This window comes from Salvelinus alpinus, chromosome 14 (assembly GCF_045679555.1).
Source record: "Salvelinus alpinus chromosome 14, SLU_Salpinus.1, whole genome shotgun sequence".
Classification (NCBI taxonomy): Eukaryota; Metazoa; Chordata; class Actinopteri; order Salmoniformes; family Salmonidae; genus Salvelinus; species Salvelinus alpinus.
The window spans coordinates 33,784,825-33,809,065 of NC_092099.1; the positions used below are offsets into that span (position 1 = coordinate 33,784,825).

Consider the following 24,241-nt stretch of genomic DNA (forward strand, 5'->3'; position numbering starts at 1 on the left):
ACTTGATTGTCCTGTGTTCTTTATATATATTTCCACACTGGGGTTGAAATAATACTGTTAAAATGATAATGTACTATGGTGGGATGGAGTTTTGGCGAGGGTAAATTAGTTAATAGACCAAATAAGAAAGAGCGTTCCAAACCCCTCTGCCAACAACAGCTAGTTTTCACTTTTCTCCTCCAGACCACTCCCAGAAAGTTCTAGTAACATTATTGCTTAAAAATGTATCTTTGCTAAAAAGCTATTTTTGTTTTCAATTAGTATGGTAAAAAAGAAAATCACAGTAATGTACTTAATTGTTACCCTGAAATTATTTGATGTTGAGATCAAAATTGCTGTATTGGACCTTTTTATATCCTGTGATGATATTGCACCACTTCTGTGCATGCCCAAACACACTTGAGCCTTTGTCTTTCCTATGAAACCATACGACCCTACATTCTATTCTCTGTGTGCAAGACTCTGGCTCTAGTGTGCCTGTAACTCTGTGTCTCTGGTATTAATCCCTACACCCTGCTGGAAGGATTGACCATTCTTCAATAGCAGCAATACCTTTCCCTCCCTGTACCCCACCTTTACTCTCTCCCTCCTTTCCTCCCAGGTAGGGTGTGTAAAAGAGGGCATCAATAAATCACCCCAGCTCCGCCTATACACAGCGAGGTCAGATTTCTTGTGTGTGGAATGTAAGAGGTGGGTTGGGTTGAGGTGTGAATGGAATCTATATATGAGAAGTGTTATGGCTGCATGTAGGGGTAATGTGTGTTTTTGAGGTACAGTTGAAGTCTGAAGTTTACATACACCTTAGACAAATACATGTCAACTCAGTTTTCACAATTCCTGACATTTAATCCCAGTAAAAATTCCCTGTTTTGGGTCAGTTAGGATCACCACTTTATTTTAAGAATGTGAAATGTCAGAATAATAGTAGAGTGATTTATTTCAGCTTTTATTTCTTTCATCACATTCCCAGTGGGTCAGTTTACATACACTCAATTAGTATTTGGTAGCATTGCCTTTAAATTGTTCAGCTTGTGTCAAACGTTTCGGGTAGCCTTCCACAAGCTTCCCACAATAAGTTGGGTGAATGTTGGCCTATTCCTCCTGACAGAGCTGGTGTAACTGAGTCAGTGTACTCACACACACTTTTTCAGTTCTGCCCACAAATGTTCTATAGGATTGAGGTCAGGGCTTTGTTATGGCCACTCCAATACCTTGACTTTGTTCTCCTTAAGCCAATTTGCCACAGCTTTGGAAGTATGCTTGGGGTCATTGTCCATTTGGAAGACCCATTTGCGACCAAGCTTTAACTTCCTGACTGATGTCTTGAGATGTTGCTTCAATATATCCACAATTTTCCTGCCTCATAATGCCATCTATTTTGTGAAGTGCACAAGTCCCTCCTGCAGCAAAGCACCCCCACAACATGATGCTGCCACCCCTGTGCTTCACGGTTGGGATGGTGTTCTTCGGCTTGCAAGACTCCCGCTTTTTCCTCCAAACATAACGATGGTCATTATGGCCAAACAGTTCTATTTTTGTTTCATCAGACCTGAGGACATTTCTCCAAAAAATTACGATCTTTGTCCCCATGTGCAGTAGCAAACCGTAGTTTTGCTTTTTTTATGGGGGTTTTGGAGCGGTGGCTTCTTCCTTGCTGAGCGGCCTTTCAGGTTATGTCGATATAGGACTCATTATACTGTGGATATAGATACTTTTGTACCTGTTTTTTCCAGCATCTTCACAAGGTCTTTTGCTGTTGTTCTGGGATTGATTTGCACTTTTCGCACCAAAGTACATTAATCTCTAGGAGACAGAACGCGTTTACTTCCTGAGCGGTGTGACGGCTGCGTGGTCCCATGGTGTTTATACTTGTGTACTATTGTTTGTACAGATGAACGTGGTACCTTCAGGTGTTTGGAAGTTGCTCACAAGGATGAACCAGACTTGTGGTCTACAATTTTTTTCTGAGGTCTTGGCTGATGTCTTTTGATTTTCCCATGATGTCAAGCAAAGAGGCACTGAGTTTGAAGGTAGGCCTTGAAATACATCCACAGGTACACCTCCATTTGACTCAAATTATGTAAATTTGCCTTTCAGAAGCTTCTAAAGCCATGACATCATTTTCTGGAATTTTTCAAGCTGTTTAAAGGGACAGTCAACTTCTGACCCACTGGAATTGTAAGTGAAAAGGTCTGTCTGTAAACAATTGTTGGAAAAAATACTTAATTTTTCTTCCCCCCCAGTAGTGTTAAGATGGCAATACTCAAGCCTTGAAGGCCTTTTCTGCTGCACATATGTAGGCCAGCCATAATGCTCATCCACATCATTCTCATTTTATAGTTTGGATTGCATTCAAATGAATATAGAAACTAGGATTTCTACACTACAGTTGTATGGTTCACTCAATCATTTTCTCAGCCAAAACTTTTAGCAAACGAACAGAAGCTTTTTCTTTGACTAACTCCAGGCTATTTTACTGACAGTTACTGTAGATGGATTACCACAAATGTCATATTTAAAGACAACCTTTAGGCCTTTACTGTAACTTCTGTGACGAGCAAGGCGTGTCCATGTGTATTCTGCACATCCTAGTACTGAAGTTATATAACAAGAAAACTTATATTTATTTGACTTGCACTCAGTGGCCAGTTTGAGGTACACCCATCTAGTACCAGGTCGAACCCACCTTTGCCTCCAACACAGCCTGAATTCTTTGGGGCATGGACATGTTGCTCAATTGGTATCCAGGGACCTAACGTGCGCCAGGAAAACATTCCCCATGCCACTGCCACCAGCCTGTACCATTGACACCAGGCAGGATGGGGCCATGGAATCATACTGCTTACGTCAAGTCCTGACGCAACAAGAACCGGGATTCGTCGGACCAGGCAATGTTTTTCCACTCCTCAATTGTCCAGTGTTGGTGATCACGTGCCCACTGGAGCAGCTTCTTCTTGTTTTTAGCTGATAGGAGTTGAACCCAGTGTGGTCGTCTGCCGCAATAGCCCATCAATGACAAAGACTGACGAGTTGTGTGTTTCCTGAGATGCCGTTCTGCACACTACTGTTGTACTGTGCCGTTATTTGCGGCTTGCACGATTCTTGCCATTCTCCTTCGACCTCTCATCAACTAGCTGTTTTTGCCCACAGGACTGCCGCTGACGGGATATTTTTTGTTTGTAAATCCTAGACACTGTTGTGTGTGAAAAGCCCAGGAGACCGGCCGTTTCTGAGAGATGCTGGATTCGGCCCGCCTGGCACCAACAATCATACAACGCTCAAAGTTGCTTAGGTCACTCGTTTTGCCCATTCTAACGTTCAATTGAACAATAACTGAATTGCCTCAATGCCTGTCGGCCAACTTTATATAGCAAGCCACGTCCACGTGACTCACTGTCTGTAGAAACCATTTTCGTGAACGGGGTGGTGTACCTAATAAACTGGCCACTGAGTGTATATTTCTATAGTTTGGTGTAGTTAAGAATCCACTGTATCAGCAGCACTGAACAGATATTATCCTATGATGGCTGATGTGTGATGAGCTTTCTCTGGCGTAAAATTAAGCAATAAGGCACGAGGCAATGCTGTATCATCAATACAATCACAGGTAAATGGTGTTATTCAGCCCAACGTGATAGTCTTATTGCTTTAATTGAACTGTTACCAACATATTAAATAACAATGAATTGCGTATTTTCATTAATGGTATTTTGATAAGTAAATGAGCTAATAATGTTTAATTCTTTCACCAGAAGATACAGTATGGACAAAAATCTGGTTCTTAGTTCTTTCGGTCAGGTTGCTACAGATGCGACCCAGTCGCTGATTATTTTTGCATAGTTGATGTGCAAAAAGACTGGTCGTCCGTTCTAAACAAAATGGTATGCAGGCTGGATATCGTTCTTGTCACTTGCTAGCTAGCCAGCCAAATTCCGCTAACTCAGTCACGTCAAATTTAACCTGGGATGTCGGTATGCACTAGCTGCATTTCCGTTTGAGTTTTTTTTTCTGTTGGCATTTATTTGGACATGTCCCATGATAATGACGATGTGTAATTTCGATTGGCTCAGAAAAAGTTGTCTTGTCTGGCACCGTTCACTCTGTATGGTACTACAGAGATCTAAATTCAAAAGTGAAACATTGTTTCCGAGGTCGGACAGGCAGATAGTGAGGCTTATATTACCTCCGCTGTACCAAACTAAATGCTAGGCTGGAAGCAAGGGGAAATAATGTGCAAGTTGAGATAAATACAAGAGATGATTCAGACAGCAACATTAACATGATATTCTTATGGAGGCGCAGTGATCATTTTCAGATGGAACTGTTAGCAGGCATAGGTGTCTGTGATGGCCAATACACCACGGCTTGAAACGCTGCTTGTCCAATCAGCATCCAGGATCCAAACAACCAGTTGTATTATGGCTACCATGACATCACCCAGTTGCTTGCTACACTGAGGTGTGTTTCTTTGCCCCATACAATAAAAAGTGCTTGGCGCATCTGAACAAGTGCTATTTAAAACTAACCCCTTAATTGAGTTAATGGACATCTCTTACTTTAGACTGAAAATATCTAAAGGCTAGCTATAGCTTGGGGTCAGGGAGAAGCCACAGGCACTAGCCTATAACATAGTTTCTGAGTCTGTAAATACGAGGAAGTGAGCAGAGAACCAGAAATTTGATTTAAAACTGCTAAATGTTCTCTCAGCTCCATTTGTAGAATTGCATGAAATGTTTTAAAATTGCAACATTTTCTCTCAGCTGTATGGCAAAATGTGTAGAATTGCAGGTAATTTGCTTTAAAACGTAAACAATTTATCTCAGCTCCATGGAGAGATGTTCTGTAAAATTCAGCCTGCCACACCCGCCACCTAAGCTTTTTGTTCCAGAAAAAAACCCTGTGATGTACTGTACATGGCTAATTTATCGAATGATGTGATTGACGATTAGGTGACCACTTTGGATCAACTTTGCTAGTTCTGGAATACAGAAAATAAGTGTACAGGCTCGGAGTGCTCAATGAGATGTATGGAAAACACTGGTTCAGTTTCTACGTTTTTCTCCAGAACATTAATAAAGTTATCCACTATCCATCTTGCCAGTCAAGTCACTTACCCACTTCTTAGTGTTTTGCTCACAGTCAACAGGTATTTTGTGAGGCTACATTGTTTTTGTTTGGAGACTGACGCACGACATCTCTTCTCCTAATTTCTGAAGCACTAAAAAATGTAGCACATGCGTCTCTGGCTTGTCTCAGTAATTTGAGGCATGATGGATGGAGGGCTTCCCTCACGTGAATTGAGTTAGTGTCTGACTCATCTATAGTCAGTCTGGCAATCCTGTGTACCAGGTAGACATACACAACTTGTGCTGGAAGAGATCTGAATGAATCTGTTTACTTGTTGTTATTGGTATTTTGTTAATTGGTTGGAGTAAACCCTGTGTGGACTGTCACTGGAGTGTTATCTTTTTCATACATTTTAACTCTGCATTGTTGGGAAAGGGCTCATGAGTAACCATTTCACAGTAAAGTCTACACCTGTTGGATTCAGCACATGTGACACAATTTGACTTGATCCTTGTCTTGTGTGGGACTCTTGTTCTCATAGTAACCGCCAGGGGGTGGTGTGTTAACATTGAAGTCTTTTTTTGTTTTTGCACCTGCAAAGGTCTTGAAATGTTATTTTCTACTATATGTAAATGAGTTCTTAGTTTTTGTTTATAATATCCACTTTCATCGGGTTTACAGTCATTTTGGTTGTTGTAAATGCACAAAATACATCCGTTCATTGTCACCTTTCTCGTGTTGTGGCTGCCAGTAATTCATGGTATTCAGCCAATTGTTGGTAGCCTAATTCTCGACAAGTAAACATCCCTTTGTGTCTTGGAGGGACTGTTGTGTTCCTTCTCATCTCATCCGGTTTTTCCCAGTTTCTGCGGGTGAGGGCGCATCTCTGAATAATTTATGATAATGTATCGGCTGAGCCGCAAGTAGGGGCGTTCCTACATATATTATGCTAATATCAGTATCCCTCCACCAATGGGGTGCATCGGAGCCCTGTTTTTCTTAGATAAATTATGCAAATATCTCAGGCTGCAGATTTTCTGCTGAGATGAACTGACCTTGGAGATTCTTTGTGGTGCAGCGGTAGATGTACAGGCTCCCCGGGATAGGATGATTTTCTGACGGGACACAAAGTGCCTAATACCGCCTCTCCGAACCACGGAAGTAGAGAATGTGATACACGATAATCGTCGAGTTTTCCGTTGGTTAAAGCTTAGTTTATCTGTGATATAGCATGAATACTCCGTGCTATACAACAGTGGCGATGGATCTCGGTGTTTGCCAGCTAAGGAATTTTTCTATTTCGTTTTTATCTTCGTTGCTGAGCGCGGATAGTTCGCCTGTCAGGCTCGACAATAGGTAAATATAGCAGTGACTTGCTGCAAGGAGGATGCCTAGTGTGGGCAGTTTATAGTCTGTATGCTGAAAGAAACCCTCGTTTATACACTGAGTCAATCTATTATAGAGAACTTTATCATTGAAATACAAGTATAGCCTAATGATGCTGCCATTTTTTATTGGGTTCAGTAAGAGAGAGAATGTGACTTGTCGTCCTGATGCATTACCGGGTTGGCTTCGCTTACTGTTGCCTCGGGAGATGCTGTACCTTAAATGTACACATCACCCATGGTTAATTTTTACATGGATGACAATGAAATAACATATTCGTATTATTTAGGAGGAATATTGTCTACGGTCATTTCAGTACACCCTGAACACTTTGCTCCAGAATGGTCTTTAGCGGAAGTGGTCACCTGTATAAGGATATTTTATACTGTATTCCACTGTGTATTGAAATGGCTGGTATTAGATCTGCAACATCGACAGTATGCCTACCTTTTAATCATTCATTCTTACCGATGCAGTGTGTTAAGACTTTTTTCTTTTCATTCTTCCAGTTCGTCAGGAGCCAGTGTGGTGGCCATAGACAACAAAATCGAACAGGCTATGGTAAGTTGATATATTATATTAACTCAACTTTCTTGTCTGCTATCTATACTACATAAATCACATGCATATATAACGTTTTTCGAAGAACACATGCGGAGAATGATCAGTTCAGAAGAAAACGTTGCATCAATCAGTTTAATGAATGGATTACATAACCAGTAACCGACCAGAACTGGGAAGTCACGCAAAATACAGACGTATTGCTGATTCTCTTTACAATATGTCTACTACTGCAGTTAAAACATCATGTCGCTCTTGATTTCCTCGTTTCTTTGTAACCAATTTTTTGGCGCTGTTACGTAGATGATGGCTCGTGAATACCTTGATGCTCTGGCAACTATGTAGCAGCATATGGTGTTATGTGCCTTGACGTCAGTTTAATACGTCGTTTGCCAAAGTGTATCTATGGGGGCATTAACGTTAGCCAGGTATCATCATTGAAAGTCGTATCAAGATGACATGCACTTTTACCATCCAGTTTACCGTGGTAGCACAATCACTTTATTTAAATTTTGGTAATCTTTAGCAAGGATTCAGTTCTGTAAAACATTCAGTTTCGATTTCTACCTGAAGCTACCATTTATTTGAATAAACTCGTTGACACAGGGAGATGAGCGTGCGTGCAGACTTTTATTTTCAGTTCTTCATGGTTCTAGTGTTTTATTGTCCCTGGATCCCCGCCTGCTGAGGACGCTCTCTCTCTCACGCCATCCCGTGCTTGGCATGCCGTTGTTGCTAGGCAAACAAAGTCTTTGACGCCTGGGTATAAATATCGCGGGCTCCGATTGGCTAAAGCCTATATGTGGGCCGGCCATTTTGTGTGTTTGGTGACGTTGCGTCCTGGCTTAGAGGAAGGGGAGGTTTAGACCCTAGGACTATTTGTTTTATTATCTACAGAATCTTTCTTTTGATTTTCACCACATGTTCAACAGATTGTGTTAACATCAGACTCACTTCTTATATTAAAACAGACCACAGAAGCTAGCTACAATAATACACAATATGTTGTATTACATAGTAATTCTCATAGAAAGGGCAGTAGTAATGCTATGCTTACATTTTTATCATCATATCAAGAGTATGATATAGGTTTTAGGTCATTTGAAGAAAAAACACACAAAAAAAAATGTGGGTTTGTAATTATGGTCACATTATGCATTTCATGTATGGGTGGCCCCAGGAATCAAACCCATAATCCTGGTGTTATAAAGTGACATTCCCTACCAACTGAGCCATACAGGGCCTTTGTATTTTTTTGTGTGTGTAATTATTGCCATGTTAAACTCTGTGTTCTCTGTTCCTCTCTGTGCCTTTAGGACCTGGTGAAGAGCCACCTGATGTATGCAGTGAGGGAGGAAGTGGAGGTTCTGAAGGAGCAGATCAAGGAGCTGATTGAGAGGAACTCTCAGCTTGAGCAGGAGAACAGCCTTCTAAAGACCCTGGCCAGCCCAGAGCAGATGGCTCAGTTCCAGGCCCAGACCCAGGCGGGCTCCCCTCCCACCTCCACACAGCCATCGGCCCAGACCCAGGCACCAGCCCTACCCCCAACTCAACTGCAGCCAACCTCACACAACTTTGGACCCTCCGCATAGCATCACCGCCTACCCCGGGAGAGGGGTGAATGACGCAACCTATCAACCAACCAGGGTCTGACTGACTGTCCTCAGACATATTCTGTTCTAACACTGCAGAACAACCAGGCCTCCACTGCAGGAGGCTACGCTGTTAAGACAAGAATTTGCACATATTTAACTCTGGGAGCGGCGACGGGTGGTGTCGTCGTTTCAAGGCGCTTTAAAACACACTATCAAAGACAATCTACCTAGGAGAGGAGAAAAGGAGGCTGTTATAGGAGAATGAACATTGTCCAAAAATACATGGAAGAAAAAGTGAACATGACTCAAAGAATCACTGTGCCTGTATCAATGGATTTTAGGTGATGTCGACTTCAGTGGTAAAAATGATGGAGGGAAATAGTGATGGGAGTCACCGTGCTTCGCTGAATCCTAATAATGTAAATAAATGCAGCTGTTCTCTTTTTTTCTGTGCGATACAGAGAGGGACAGACAGAGAATAGAGCATCTCTCATTGTGACAACTTCAATAATCTCTGAGGATTTATCATCGTGTAATAGTCCCCATCTGGCATGGGGCGAGAGGAGAGGAGGTCTAGAGGGAGAACACAACACTTTCATTGACGTCATCATTTTAACTGTGAGGTTGAAGGGAGTTGTAGCCTACATTTGCTTATTAAAGGAGGGATGATGATAATGAGGGTTTTTCCCTGTATTTAAGTTTGAGCCCCTCAGCCCTGCACCCTGTTATTTTGGTGGATTCTCTATTCATGTAATGAAGCTAAGGGGTTGAGATGTTAGGCTAAGCTGCATTTTCAAAGATGAGTTGATGGCCTTTCTACATGATGTATATCTCTGTATATTTAGTGTAAGTACTGTGTAATATAGTGATATAAGGAGAGAAGACCAGATGCTATGTAGGTGAAGTACAAATGAAGAGGGAGCTAGTAATGGGCTGGCCTGAAGATTTGTGCAGTCTCTTTATAATGCTGTAATTCAGGAGTATGGCGAGCTGTGGAGGTTATTTAACAGACAGATGACTGTATCCACTATTCATATCCTGGGTTACAACATTAACGGTTACTGTAAACCATTGTTCACTTGAAGTATTGCACCCCTCGTGAAGTTTTATTTCAATTGATTTCATTTTTTGACAGTGAAGTACTTCCTGATCAACTCTTTAACTTAACAAACACCATACTCTGAATATCATAAAGAAAAACAAATGGATTTTTTGCTTTCTATGTATAAGTTGTAAGCTCATGGTCTGTGCATGTTTCCTCAAACCAGATGAGGTATTGTAAACATACATAACACAATTACAGTTGCACTTCACAACTTTCAATAAAAATGTTAAAGGAATCAGAATCCACTTGTTCATGTCTCTTCTTGCGATTCATGCTTCTATAGTTAAATAGATAACCTTAATTTACATATGTAGTTTAAATAATTTACCTTATTTAATCTGTAGGATATTTTTTGTCAAAGTCTGTCTCGTGAGATTTGCGAGAGGATTTTTTTTTTTTAAGTCTTTTTTTTGTGAGTTTATTTTATTCCTGCCCACAGCTTGCAGCACCCACGTAATCAATTAGGAGCGCAGCCGATGGAAATGCCCATGGTCAATTTGGTTGGACATTCGATATCCCTATGGGGCTAGTTAGGAACCAGCAGTAAATTACACAATTTCAAAATCGCCAAATTTCAATGACTTAAAAATATCAAACCAACTATAAATTGTAGAAATTCTTATCCAAATATTGAAAGTGTTTAGTGAAACAACTAAAAGATGTGCAACATGAAAATATTGTCCCATTTTACATTGTGTAATGTATTGACGGTCCCTAACTATCCCTAGAGAGGGGCTATCCAAAGTCCAGGGTTGGATATTTTTGCTGGTAATGGATAACAGTTACTGTTTATTTGTAAACCCTTACATGTAACGGATTACATGTAACGGATTACATGTAAAGGTTTACAAAAAAACAGGAACTGTAATCTGTTACCAGCAAAAATATTGTAATCAGATTCCAGATACTTTTGAAAACCTAGATGAGTACTGAGAGGATTACTTTTAAATTCAGAAAGGATGTTTGCGAGTCTGACCACAAGTCAGAGACTACTATGATGACACCAAATGTGTTTGATCATTTGCGGGAAAAGAGAACGAATAGGCTTTTGTAGGCTACAGTCCAAGCTATATCTTCCAATTGTGTGACTGCTGTCAGCATCCAAAGATTATGCAGTGGTGTAGTCTACTGCGATACGGATAAACAGTTGAAGTCGGAAGTTTACATACACCTTAGCCAAATACATTTAAACTGTTTTTCACAATTCCTGACATTTTATCCCAGTAAAGATTCCCTGTCTTAGGTCAGTTAGGATCACCACTTTATTTTAAGAATGTGAAATGTCAGAATAATAGTGGAGAGAATGATTTATTTCAGATTTCATTTATTTCATCCCATTCCCATGGGTTCAGAAGTTTACATACACTCAATTAGTATTTGGTAGCATTGCCTTTAAATTGTTTAACTTGGGTCATACGTTTCGGGTAGCCATCCACAAGCTTCCCACAATAAATTGGGTGAATTTTGGCCCGTTTCTCCTGACAGAGCTGGTGTAACTGAGTCAGGTTTGAAGGTTTCCTTGCTCACACACCCTTAAGTTCTTCCCACTAATTTCCTATAGGATTGATGTCAGGACTTTGTGATGGCCACTCCAATACCTTGACTTTGTTGTCCTTAAGCCATTTTGCCACAACTTTGGAAGTATGCTTGGGGTCATTGTTCATTTGGAAGACCCATTTGCGACCAAGCTTTAACTTCCTGACTGAGGTCTTGAGATGTTGCTTCAATATATCCACATAATTTTCCTGCCTCATAATGCCATCTATTTTGTGAAGTGCACCAGTCCCTCCTGCAGCAAAGCACACCCACAACATGATGCTGCCACCCCCGTGCTTCACGGTTGGGATGGTGTTCTTCGGCTTGCAAGCATCTCCCTTTTTCCTCCAAACATAACGATGGTCATTATGGCCAAACAGTTCTATTTTTGTTTCATCAGACCAGAGGACATTTCTCCAAAAAGTATGATCTTTGTCCCCATGTGCAGTTGCAAAACGTAGTCTGGCTTTTTTTATGGCGGTTTTGGAGCAGTGGCTTCTTCCTTGCTGAACGGTCTTTCAAGTTATGTCCATATAGGACTCGTTTTACTGTGGATATAGATACTTTTGTACCCGTTTCCTCCAGCATCTTCACAAGGTCCTTTGCTGCTGTTCTGGGATTGATTTGCACTTTTCGCACCAAAGTACGTTCATCTCTAGGAGACAGAACGCGTCTCCTTCCTGAGTGGTCCCATGGTGTTTATACTTGCGTACTGTTGTTTGTACAGATGAACTTGGTACCTTCAGGTGTTTAGAAATTGCTCCCAAGGATGAACCAGACTTGTGGAGGTCTACCATTTTTTTTATGAGGTCTTGGCTGATTAATTTAGATTTTCCCATGATGTCAAGCAAAGAGGCACTGAGTTTGAAGGTCAGCCTTGAAGTACATCCACAGGTACACCTCCAATTGACTCAAATCAGGAGCTTCTAAAGCCAAGTTAAATAATCTGTCTGTAAACAATTGTTGGAAAAATTACTTGTGTCATGCACAAAGTAGATGTCCTATTTGACTTGCCAAAACTATAGTTTGTTAACAAGAAATTTGTGGAGTGGTTGAAAAATGAGTTTTAATGACTCCAACCTAAGTGTATGTAAACTTCCGACTTCAACTGTAACCACATAGCGCATTGATGTGAATCACACTGCTGCTCTCTCATTTAACTATTTGCGCCTTAGGGATTGTGGTTGTTGTGGATGGCTGTTCACACATCTAAATGTGTATTTGAACCCAATAATGGTTGAATTCAAGAAGTTTAAGCTGCCTATCAATCATTGTTTTTGAAACCAGCATAGTGCTGTCGTGTCTTTGGCTATGCCAGATTAATTGCTATGACATGCTATTCTATAAAATTAATATCACCTGATTGAACTAATCATGTAAATGTAATTAACTAGAGAGGGACACCATGAAAGAATATTTATAGAGCTGTTATCTTCCGAATAAACTCTTAAAGATGTAGTAATATTTTACATCCATAGCCGTCAATATTAATCGTCATCTTACTTCAGTCTCATATTCTGAAAGTTGTAAATTCTTGGTTATCTGCAAGAATCCTGGATACAGTCATCTGTCTGTTAAATAACCTCCACAGCTCGCCATACTCCTGAATTACAGCATTATAAAGAGACTGCACAAATCTTCAGGCCAGCCCATTACTAGCTCCCTCAAGAAGTTGAATCAGCAATACAAAATTGGGTTTAATTATTTATTTACTAAATACCTAACTAATCACACAGAATCACACATACACAATTAAATCATAACTTGATTACAAATTGCCATCATAAAGGAAAACGTCCCTAGCGGGCGGAACAGATATGACAGCTTGTTACACAAAGGAAAGGGGCGGGATTTTTGTGAAAGAGCGGGAGACTGGAACAGAGGGGAAGCTGTGCTATCGTAAATACAGTATCTTATGCATTCTAAATTACCGCCCATTTGGAAAAGGAAAATGCAATAAATATTTACTCTGAGCTGCGCTTCAGTAGGTTGGTGGTAGATGGAAGACCGGGTTGCCAAACCGAGTCCTCTGTCCTTTGAAGAATGTCTCTGGTGGTCACTGTCGTAGTAACGTCGTTGTGTAGTAGACGGGATACTCTGACTGTCCTTCCTAACCTGCGTTTGTAGCAGCTGTTGCTAACTCAACGGCTAGGAGGTATCACTTCTGTAGTGAATACGAGTTCAAAGTTCATACCATTCACAACCAAAGTCCATGCTGATGTTGGCTTAGTTCTGTAGTTATTATCTGAACCATTCTGACATCGGATCGTCATCCTAATGTAGCCGGAACAGAAAGTTATATTTTTGTCAATGGCTTTATATAGTGGAGGGAGAGGGGTGTGTCTGAAAAGTTTATTACCCATGTCTCTTCACAGGGCCGGGCCACTGGTTGAGCAGAGGCCCAAACTTATGAAAACCCAAATCTCTCATTTGGAAGCTAAAATTACATTTCATCTCTTCACAAATAATTTAATATTCAAACATTTGAATTAAACAACAATTCCATGTGAATCCGATACCTCTGATGTTTAGACTTTCCACAGTAGAGTTTATGTCATTCTATCATTGATGAGAATGTGTCAGAGGGCAACCGAACTGACATAATATACCTTAAGTACCACCGCATATGTTCAGTTGGTCGGATTACCAGAATATAGTTCATTTCCCCCCAACTTCTGATGTTCCCTGAATCTCTATGTTAACCAAGGGGTTTTCTTATGTCACATCAGTAGGGAAGAGGAACGGGGGAGGGGGGAAAGAGGTATTTATGACTGTCATAAACCTACCCCCAGGCCAACGTCATGACAGTGCGGATCCCAGCCTATGGAATAAAAGTGGGGCTTTTATTGCTCAATCTAATTCATGCTGATAAAATAAATGAATCCATAGGCCTAATGGACACATACTCAAAATTGCACACTTTTTATAGACTTAAAGGGGCAATCTGTAGTTGCTACATCCATTTTTGGACTTATAAATTATATATATATATCCATTGATTCTTGAAGAATATAATTTATAAATGCATCATGCTTAGTTGAACTGTCACACTCCACGAGAACCCAAAATATAACCTTGTTTTTCTCCAATGTTTGTAAACATTGTAAATGTAAACAAACACTGTGTAGCATAACATGGTTAAAACAATCATTTTGATATCATGGATGGTCAGTCCTTGCATCCATAGCTCTGTCTATTAATCTGAGAGTGGTTACATTTCTCCAGGGCCATCCCTCAGAGGCGGGACGCCCATTTTGTTATTGCTCCATCTGGATTTGCCCTTTAAATAGCTGCATATTATCAAGATATCAAAGTGTCACCAACAAAAAGGTCAACAATAGGCCTATAGCAAATGCAGCATATGTCATTCATTTTTCACATGTAAAATCATTATTTCACATATAAAATTTCAGTAGTGCTCAGCGCATGCCATTCCATGAGCGCAGCATTTATTTTTGAACTCGAAGCAATGAGCCCAATCAGTCCTCTATGACAACAAAATCATAAACAAGAGTAGAGCTGGCTAATAAGTCCTTAGTTTTGGGGTTATGCTCAGGTAAAATAATTTGGCCTATCTATGCTTCCATATTCCAAATCCTAGTCTTGAAGATCTTAGGTTTTTATTGTAAAGATATCATTTAATCGTATTATTATATGTAGTAGAAAACGATGGGTTAGAAGAAGTCTATATAACCAACCCATAAATTAAAATGTATCATCCATATATGGCCAGCTATGTAAACTTTAACATTGATTTATCCTGCAATAGATGTTGTTCACTTGGTAACATACATATTTGTCTTCTTCTAGTGCTTCTTATGTGGAAAGTAATCTAAAAGTAACTAAATGTAATCAGATTGTTACTGAGTTTGGGTAATCCAAATGCTACGTTACCGATTACAATTTTGGACAGGTAACTAGTAACTGTAACGGATTACATTTAGAAAGTAACCTACCCAACCCTGCCAAAGTCACACCAACTTTTCCACGGTCGCACACCAGCCTGGTTGAAGCTAATTGGCGAAATGATTTGGTTAACTATTCCCAGCTGCGAACACACACAAGACACCCGCATCAAACCACACCCCGAAACTAACTCGCGTTTGAATTCAGTCATGGCAGCTAGCATGAACCAAATCTAAAACGAGGCCAAATCAGGAAGTCACCCTTTAACCATTATGGAGGGAAAATGTAAAACTGGCCTTAGATCAGTGTCTGGACTAGAGCAACATCATCCTACTGTACACTGAAGAAAGAATATATGAAACAGACTGCTGCACTGCCTGTATACTGAGAGCTATTGGTTGAGCTCTTCCTTGCTTCCTGCTTTTCACCAGGGTCGGCCTTAGCTAGCAGCTGCATAGATTACATGGTCCACAAATCACCCCAACTTCCGAACAACTGGGAATGAAAAGCGCCTTGCTCAGGCTGATGATTCATGTGAACAAACAGCGATTGTATAACTCCACACCTCACTGAACAGCATTCCATTCAAATGAAGATCTGCCACCTGCCTTGAAGTAGGATGGTTTGGGGAGACCAATTGTGTAAAGTACTTAAGTAAAAATACTTTAAAGTACTACTTAAGTAGGTTTTTGGGGTATCTGTACTTTACTATTTATATTTTTCACAACTTTTAATTTTACTTCACTACATTCCTAAAGACAATAATGTACTTTTTACTCCATACATTTTCCCTGACATCCAAAAGTACTAGTTACATTTTTAATGCTTATCAGGACAGGAAAATGGTCCAATTCACACAATTATCAAGAGGACATCCCTGGTCATCGCTACTGCCTCTGATCTGGTGGACTCACTAAACACAAACGCTTCCTTTGTAAATGAGTGTTGGCGTGTGCCCCTGGCTATCCGTAATATTTTTTTAAATTAAAAGATAATTGTGCAGTCTGGCTTGCTTGATATAAGGAATTTAAAATGACCTATACTTTTACCTTTGATACTTAAGTATATTTTAGCAATGACATAAACTTACGTATCAAAAGTAAATGTAATTGCTAAAATATACTTAAGTATCAAAAGTTAATTTGAAACCAAATACTTCAAAACTTTTATTCAAGTAATATTTTACTTCGGTGACTCACTTTTACTTGAGTTGTTTTTTATTAAGGTATCTGTACTTTTACTCAAGTATGACAATTGGGTACTTTTTCCACCTCAGAAGGAGACATAAGGTTGAGAAGCTGAGTAATAAGACATACCCGTTTCATACAGATACTGCATGTTAGTTGGAGAAAGGGCATGACATTAGAATCCTGTTAATTAGTCATGGTAATTTAGCACCTGGAATTTAGACACCTGCATTCCGCAAGGGTGTGGTTCCATGATGATAAGTTACAGTGCATTCGGAAAGTATTCAGACACCTTGACTTTTTCCACATTTTGTTACGTTACAGCCTTATTCTAAAATGGTTTCAATTGTTGTTTTCCCCCCTCATAAATCTACACATGATACCCCATAATGACAAAGCAAAAACGGGTTTTTAGACATTTTAGCAAATGTATTAATACAAAACTGAAATATCACATTTACATTAAGTAAAGTAGACCCTTTACTCAGTACTTTGTTGACGCACCTTTGGCAGCAATTATAGCCTAGAGTCTAATTGCGTATGATGCTAGAAGCATGGCACACCTGTATTTGGGGAGATTCTCCCATTCTTCTCTGCAGATCCTCTCAAGCTCTGTCAGGTTGGATGCGGAGCGTCGCTGCACAGCTATATTCAGGTCTCTCCAGAGATGTTCAATTGGGTTCAAGTCCGGGCTCTGGCTGGGCCACTAAAGGACATTAAGAGACTTGTTCCAAAGCCTCTCCTGCGTTGTCTTAGCTGTGTGCTTAGGGTCGTTGTCCTGTACGAAGGTGAACCTTCATCCCAGTCTGAGGTCCTGAGCGCTCTGGAGCAGGTTTTCATCAAGAATCTCTTTGCACTTTGCTCCGTTAATCTTTCCCTCAATCCTGACTAGTCTCCCAGTCCCTGAAAAACATCCCCACAGCATGATGCTGCCACCACCATGCTTCACCGAAGGGATGATACCAGGTTTCCTCCAGACGTGACGCTTGGCATTAAGGCCAAAGAGTTCAATCTTGGTTTTATCAGACCAGAGAATCTTGTTTCTCATGGTCTGAGTCCTTTAGGTGCCATTTGGCAAACTAAGCGGGTTTTCATGTGCCTTTTATTGAGGAGTGGCTTCCGTCTGGCCACACTACCATAAAGGCCTGATTGGTGAAGTGCTGCAGAGATGGTTGTCTTTCTGGAAGGTTCTCCCATTTCCACAGTGGAACTCTGGAGGTCTGTCAGGGTGACCATCAGGTTCTTGGTCATCTCCCTGCCCAAGGCCCTTCTCCCCCGATTGCTCAGTTTGGCCAGGTGGCCAGCTCTAGGAAGAGTCTTGGTAGTTCCAAACTTCTTCCATTTAGAGACCACTGTGTGCTTGGGGACCTTCAATGCTGCAGAAATTTTCCGGCACCCTTCCCCAGATCTGTGCCTCGACACAATCCTGTCTCAGAGCTCTACGGACAATTCCTTCGATCTCATGGCTTGGTTTTTGCTCTGACATGCACTGTCAACTGTGTGACCTTATATAGACAGGTGTGTGCCTTCCAAATCATGTCCAATCAATTGAATTTACCACAGGTTGACTCCAATCAAGTTGTAGAAACATCTCATGGATGATAAATGGAAACAGGATGCATTTGCGCTCAATTTCGAGTCTCATAGCAAAGGGTCTGAATACTTTTGTAAATAAGGTATTTCTGTTTTTTATTTGAATTAAAACCAATTTTCGCTTTGTCATTATGGGGTATTATGTGTAGATTGCTGAGGATAAAAAAAATTAAAAAAAATTAGAATAAGGCTGTAACGTAACAATGTGGGAAAAGTCGAGGGGTCTGAATACTTTCCGATTGCACTGTATATAACACACGTACTGTACACACACCAGGAAACAAATAGCTAGGAATCCCCAAATTAACCACACTGTAAACAGGCTTAATTTGCAGACAACATGCACTGGGATAGGAGCAGCCAAAGTGGAACTGAAACCAGACATTTCCCAAACAAAGTCACATTTATTTAAAAAAAGGTTCTCACGCAACACAGATAAATATAGAAACACAGCAGTATGGCACATTGTCAGCAGCCAGTCACATCTTGGACTGCACACACTCTCTCACACACACATACACTCACACATATGAGCAGTTAGAAGACACACTGTACAGGGTTCATCCAGCCAGTTGTTGTGGTTCAAACTGTCAGTAGAAAAGCTTTCATCTTCCTGCCCTGGAACTCTGTAAACGTGATCGAGGACGGCAGGGGCAAAAGGGGGTGGTCCATTCCTCTCCCAGGCCTTCCCTGATGGACAAAGAGCTGTCCTGAGTCAGGCCTCCTGGAGGTGTTAGGGACGTAGGGTGGCGAGCAGCCCCAGGTCTGGTGAAGGGGTGTGAGGGGGAAAGGGGAGTCTGGTGGGGCCTCTGGATCACATTCCCATCCTGATGCTCTGGATGATCTGAAAAATGGCTGAGAGAGAAAGTGGCTGTTGTTACACAGAACAACATCCAGTCAGGTGAAGTCACTGAGCAGAAAACTGAAGAGACCCTGAAATCTGGTTAGTTCCCTATGTGAGTAATATCAAGGCTAATGTGAAACAGAAAGTTGAACTCCTGATTGAATGAATGAGTTTCCACAGCTCTCTCACACATCTCCACAGAATCTGGGCATTACCTGATCCACAGACGACGAAGACGAACAGAGCCAGGAGCCACGGCCCCACGGGATACTTCTCCTCCTGAGGTCGCTGAGAGGCAGTGGGGAGAGAAAACAACAATGTTCAACCACTGAGACATATAGGTCAAATGTCATTAAAACGTCACTATGTGATATGTGTTGTCTTTGGTGCTGAGCGATTAGTGCCATTTGAGGTCGATTCAGTTTAGATTATTACAAATTATCACGGTTTTTCGATTTGTTTCAATAATTGTTTTAAACATTAAATGCATTATGTGGGTTGAATGCTGTAACAACACAGAATAAAACTATTAATACAAGTCCATGACGGTAGAGTAGGGTATTCATTTATTAATCCCAACTTGGGAAATTGTTTTATCACAGCATGCATCATCAATAACTTACAAGGACAGGACACGTAACAATGACGGACACATAAAAAAAACACATTGACACATGAAGGTATATGCACCTCAGTATCTGTAAAATAATAAAGTCCATTTCAAGTGCTGTTTTCTATCTTACTCAGGAGGAAAAACAAGCAAAAACACCATTCACAATAGGAAGACATCAAACTGTTAATCAATTACACTCGTTATAAAGCCTCATGGCTGTGGGTAAAAATGGCCATCTTAACCTCTGTGGAACTTCTGGGCAGGATGAACCTGCTACTGAAGCTTATCCTGTGTTGCGTTACGAGTGCTGTGGAGTGGGTGTGTGTCATTGTCCATGATCATGTGTGTTTTTGCTTGCAGCCTTTTTATAAACATGTCCCGCATTGATTCCAGGCTGCAGCAAGTTGTAGCACTGGCATTCTTGATGATTTTGTCAAGCTTGTTTAAGTCCTCCTTGGCTAAATTTCCTTTCCAGCACACAATGGAATAGCTCACTACACTCGCCACAACACTGCTGTAGAAAATCTGACCATTACTCCTTGTCACTTATTGACCATCAGTTATTCACATTACTTTAATAAAATATTTATGTTGTGTTCTATTACATGTGTTTTATTTGATGACTTTATTATTTAATTCCAAGTCATCATCTCATCTCTATAGAGAGGCTGCCTACGCTGTCTGACAAAATCACTATTTTTAGTAGTTCTTCGAAGTAAATAAGGCATACTTTTATGACGGCTGATTACCAACTATCAACACTTAGATCATGTATTTTCAGGTAGACGCCTCGCAAAACAACAGCTCTCAATCCCACTTTCTTCTATCTCCTCTCCCTCCGTGTCTTCCCCACACTAAGCGAATGTAGCAGGCATAAAAGAAACACATGGGACGTGTTCGATAGCTTCTAAACTGTGGCGTATCATGGGTAAATTGTGACAGACTGACTAATCTACAAATAATATTGAGTAGTTATTTACGATACAAGGTGATTTGTAGATCAATCAGTCTCAATTCGCCTTTAAAGTCGGCTGCAATGATGAACTCGCCCACAGACTGGCCAGTAGGCGCGCAATGGATTATGGTCATTGTAGTTAATTACCACGTTTTCTGTGCTAAACTATGTAGAATATTGGCCTGTTGGAAACTACAATTCAGTTGGGCATGATCTGATTTATCTCTAGAGAAACTGTGCAATGTGCACATTGCGCTCATAGAAAAAAGAAAAGAAAAATTGAATTCAAATAATTGAACCTACGTCAGTCAATTAGTTGTTTAATTAGTTGTTTAAAACCCCCAAAATGTTGGTTAATGTTGGCCACACACACCGAACACAAGGTCGGACATAAGGTTAAAGTTAGTATGACGATCAAGGCCAGACGTTGTTTAAGGGCGGTCAAATCATGGCAGAATATGGCCCTGCAGGAAACAGAACTTGGTGGAGGAAGACCAACCAGGTTGAACAAACATCCAAGGGAGGAAGGTTCTTACAATGTTATTATCTCTAGACTTACATCAAGAGCAAGTGCTGAATAGGGCAAGTTTCCGACCAGGTTATAAACCCTGCACTCATCACTGTGTAGGTGTTTTTTACACAGTCACACCAGAATAGGCCTGAGTGGATCTAATAATAATCTGAGTTATGCAGAGTTAGCATGGCTGTCTAGACCTGTAGCACATGACTCGCCAACATAAACTATTGGTCTGGTCTGGGTGATGTCATACAGTTGGACAGCACTCATGTGCTTTGTGATGGTGGTGAGGTATTATTGTGGATGACACTGTTGACAGAAGAAAAGCAGGTATCTCAAGGAGCACCAGTAGAACAAATCAGCCAGCCTTAAAAGGAATGTTAGAGGGTGGATAGATTGGGAACCAAATACTGTAACTTTATATTCAGCAGTTATGACAATTAGGGATGCACGATATATCGGTTAGCATATCGGAATCGGACGATATTCAATAAAAATGCCAACATTGGCCCAATGTCTAGTTTAACGCAGATCTGCAAAACCGATGTCAAAGCAAACGTGCATACCTATATAACGTAGGTAGATGATGTAATGACGCCACAAAAAATACAGCGCTACACAGAACAAAAGCAGAAAAATACTAGGCGCACACTTCCAACAACTTAACAAGTTCAAGTCCAGCAGTCATTTGAAAGAGTAAGAACATTTCAGCGAGACAACTCAAAGGCGAAATCCACTAACGCCAAGATAATGGAATTCATTGCCCTTGACAATCAACCGTCCTCTGTCGTGGATGATGCTGGCTTTTGCCGACTGGTCGATCCCCGGCATACACTATTTTTCAGATGTTGCCCTACCGGAGTTACACAGTATTGTTGAAACGTACATCTATGAGCTACTTGCTATGGGCGTAACTGTTATTAGATTCACGACTGACAGTTGGGCCAGCGATGTCAGCCCCATGAGCATGCTGAGTTTGACAGCACAATGGGTCGACAAGGATTTCATACTGAGGAAAGCCGTATTGCATGCTCAAGAATGTGCTGGTTCTCATACCGCTGCTGCCATTTCAATGGCATTTGAGAACATGTTTGAAACTTGGAAACATGAACACACTCCTAGCGCCATTTGAACAACTGACTTGAGAAATAAGCTCATCAACTGCGTCTGCAGCAGACGTGATACCCTCTGTCATGGCATTGACACACCTGCTCAACAAAACTGCAGACAGACCGTGGGGTTAAAACATACAAAAGTATTTGAGGCTGTGAACAAGCGATTCGGTGGCATTCTCTCTGAGCCTTTTAACTGTGTCGCCACCATGCTGGATGCTAGGTACAAGGACCGCTACTTCGATGCAGACAAGAAACAGGGTTTACGTGAAATGTTACATACACAGCTGGACAAGATGGAAACGGACACAGTGACAGTGCGCACCGAGGAAGAGAGGCCACAGACAGACAGAGCTGAAACTTCACTGCTTGACATTTATGATGAAATCCTGGTTGAGAATGAAACGACTGAACAAATGAACAACGAAACAGCAAGTAAGTGAAATAAATAGGTTTTGATGATGTTTTACTGGTAATGGGGACATACGTAAATGACAACAAAATAACTTTTTTGTCGGTGTGGTGTGTGTGTGGGTGTGTGCGTAACCTTTATTTAACAAGGCAAGTCAGTTAAGAACAAATTCTTATTTACAATGAAGGCCTACCCCGGCCAAACCCAGACAAAGTTGGGCCAAATGTGCGCCGCCCTATGGGACTCCCAATCACGGCCGGATGTGATACAGCCTGGATTTGAACCAGGGACTGTAGCCTCTTGCACTGAGATGCAGTGCCTTATTCCGCTGCGTCCATGTGTGTGTTAACTATTTAACTGTACTAGAATGCTTAAAAGGCCACTAAAATTTTCAATGTCGGGTATCGATATCAGGGTTTTTTTGTCAAGGAAAATATCGGACATCGGTATCAGCCAAAAATGTTCTATCGGTGCATCCCTAATGACAACGTAATAAAATGACTCACACCTCCCATTTCCCTAAGGCTATAGGCTATTACAGCACACAATTTAACAAGTGTACAGTATCTCTATCTAAACTAATACAGGACAGTGTAACCTATTCATATCAGGAAGGGAAACCTACATTCCAGGGTTACATAATAATCAGTATCACTATCTGTCATATATCCTTTGTGTGTGCCCGTATGTATGTATGTATGTATGTATGTATGTATGTATGTATGTGTGTGTGTGTGTGTGTGTCTGTGTGTGTGTGGGGGGGACCTGGTCAGGATACAGATGGACCATAGAGTTCATCAACAACCTCAGGCTCTCTTTATGGACTGAACATCCAGATGATGACACCATCCATATTGACAATCTAGACGGTTATCTACGTGGCATTGATTTGTCATAAATTATTGATCAGGAGAATCCCGGGCTGTAAACCGTGTGGCAAACCTCCGGTTTGAGCATGAAGACCACCAGACCATAAAGGAAACATACAGCCATCAATGATCAACAAACCAACACGTTAACCTATAGCCCATGAATAACAATACATGGAGAAGGGCTTAAACTCACGTTTATTGCGCCCTGTGGTTTGTGATTGATCAGAACCATTTAAAATTAATCATATGAAATACAACATGCCGAGTCTAATGTGACGAGAGACATGAGCGGCGTTATCGATAGCCAATTTGAGCCATAACATAACATCAGATACACAATTAATAATTTATCATTATGAAATGGATGGGTCACATTTATTGAAATTATGCCATTCTAAGTGACGATTAACTGAATCGGTGTCATCATGCTTGCACCCCCTTCGTCTGACGACGGAACCCACACAGCCTGAAGAAAAGCGGCGCCTCACCAGGGTCTTTGCAACGTTGCCTCTCTGCGTGATGTTTTTGCTGTGCTTTTCGTTTGCCATACGGATCCTTTGTTTTGCTACCATCTTTTGAGAATGTTATATTGATGTAAAAGTATTATATACCGGCGTTATTTTGATGCAGTGATGATGAAGCCACGAGACCTCACTTCTCTCTGTCTGCACCTGCTGACGTGCGCGTGGACGGAAGTGCGCTTCCATGGAGCTGGGCGCACGCGCGCTGCTAAACTATTTTTTTTCTGCCTCACCTCTCAAGCTAATCAGCCATTTAGTCAAACTATTTATTGTTGAAAAATGTAATGGATTAATAGTTATGCCATTTGCCAGAGAAAAACACGTTTAACTGTCAGATTTGACGGCTATCCTCATCAGTTTGTTATGGACTCGAGGCTCACCTTACGGCTATCCTCATCGCAGTTGTCACCAATGCACAATCAGTGGTCTATTAAGTTCTTCTACCTTTCTCAGACAGAA

General features: G+C 41.0%; 2 protein-coding genes across 4 annotated transcripts in view; one reads left to right on the forward strand and one right to left on the reverse strand.

Moving 5' to 3' along the window:
- The window catches only part of LOC139538815 (TSC22 domain family protein 1-like), a 99,118-nt gene extending 89,163 nt beyond the window's left edge, over positions 1 to 9,955 (forward strand). For 2 of the 3 annotated variants that reach the window (XM_071341282.1, XM_071341286.1), the window contains exons 2-3: positions 6,963 to 7,014; positions 8,331 to 9,955. In XM_071341282.1, the coding sequence (XP_071197383.1) occupies positions 6,963 to 7,014; positions 8,331 to 8,606 (328 nt within the window). In that variant the 3' untranslated portion in view covers positions 8,607 to 9,955. Of the gene's footprint in view, positions 1 to 6,094; positions 6,424 to 6,962; positions 7,015 to 8,330 lie in introns of those variants that run through there. The other variant, XM_071341285.1, reaches the window with a different exon arrangement.
- An 8,365-nt stretch (positions 9,956 to 18,320) lies between these two features.
- Positions 18,321 to 23,968, reverse strand: serp2 (stress-associated endoplasmic reticulum protein family member 2). The gene is made up of 3 exons (XM_071341289.1): positions 23,750 to 23,968; positions 18,996 to 19,068; positions 18,321 to 18,791 (listed from the first exon to the last, which is right to left on the reverse strand). Exons 1-3 carry the CDS (start codon positions 23,831 to 23,833, stop codon positions 18,751 to 18,753), a joined length of 198 nt encoding a protein of 65 aa, XP_071197390.1. The 5' UTR covers positions 23,834 to 23,968; the 3' UTR covers positions 18,321 to 18,750.
- Between the last annotated feature and the right edge of the window lie 273 nt (positions 23,969 to 24,241).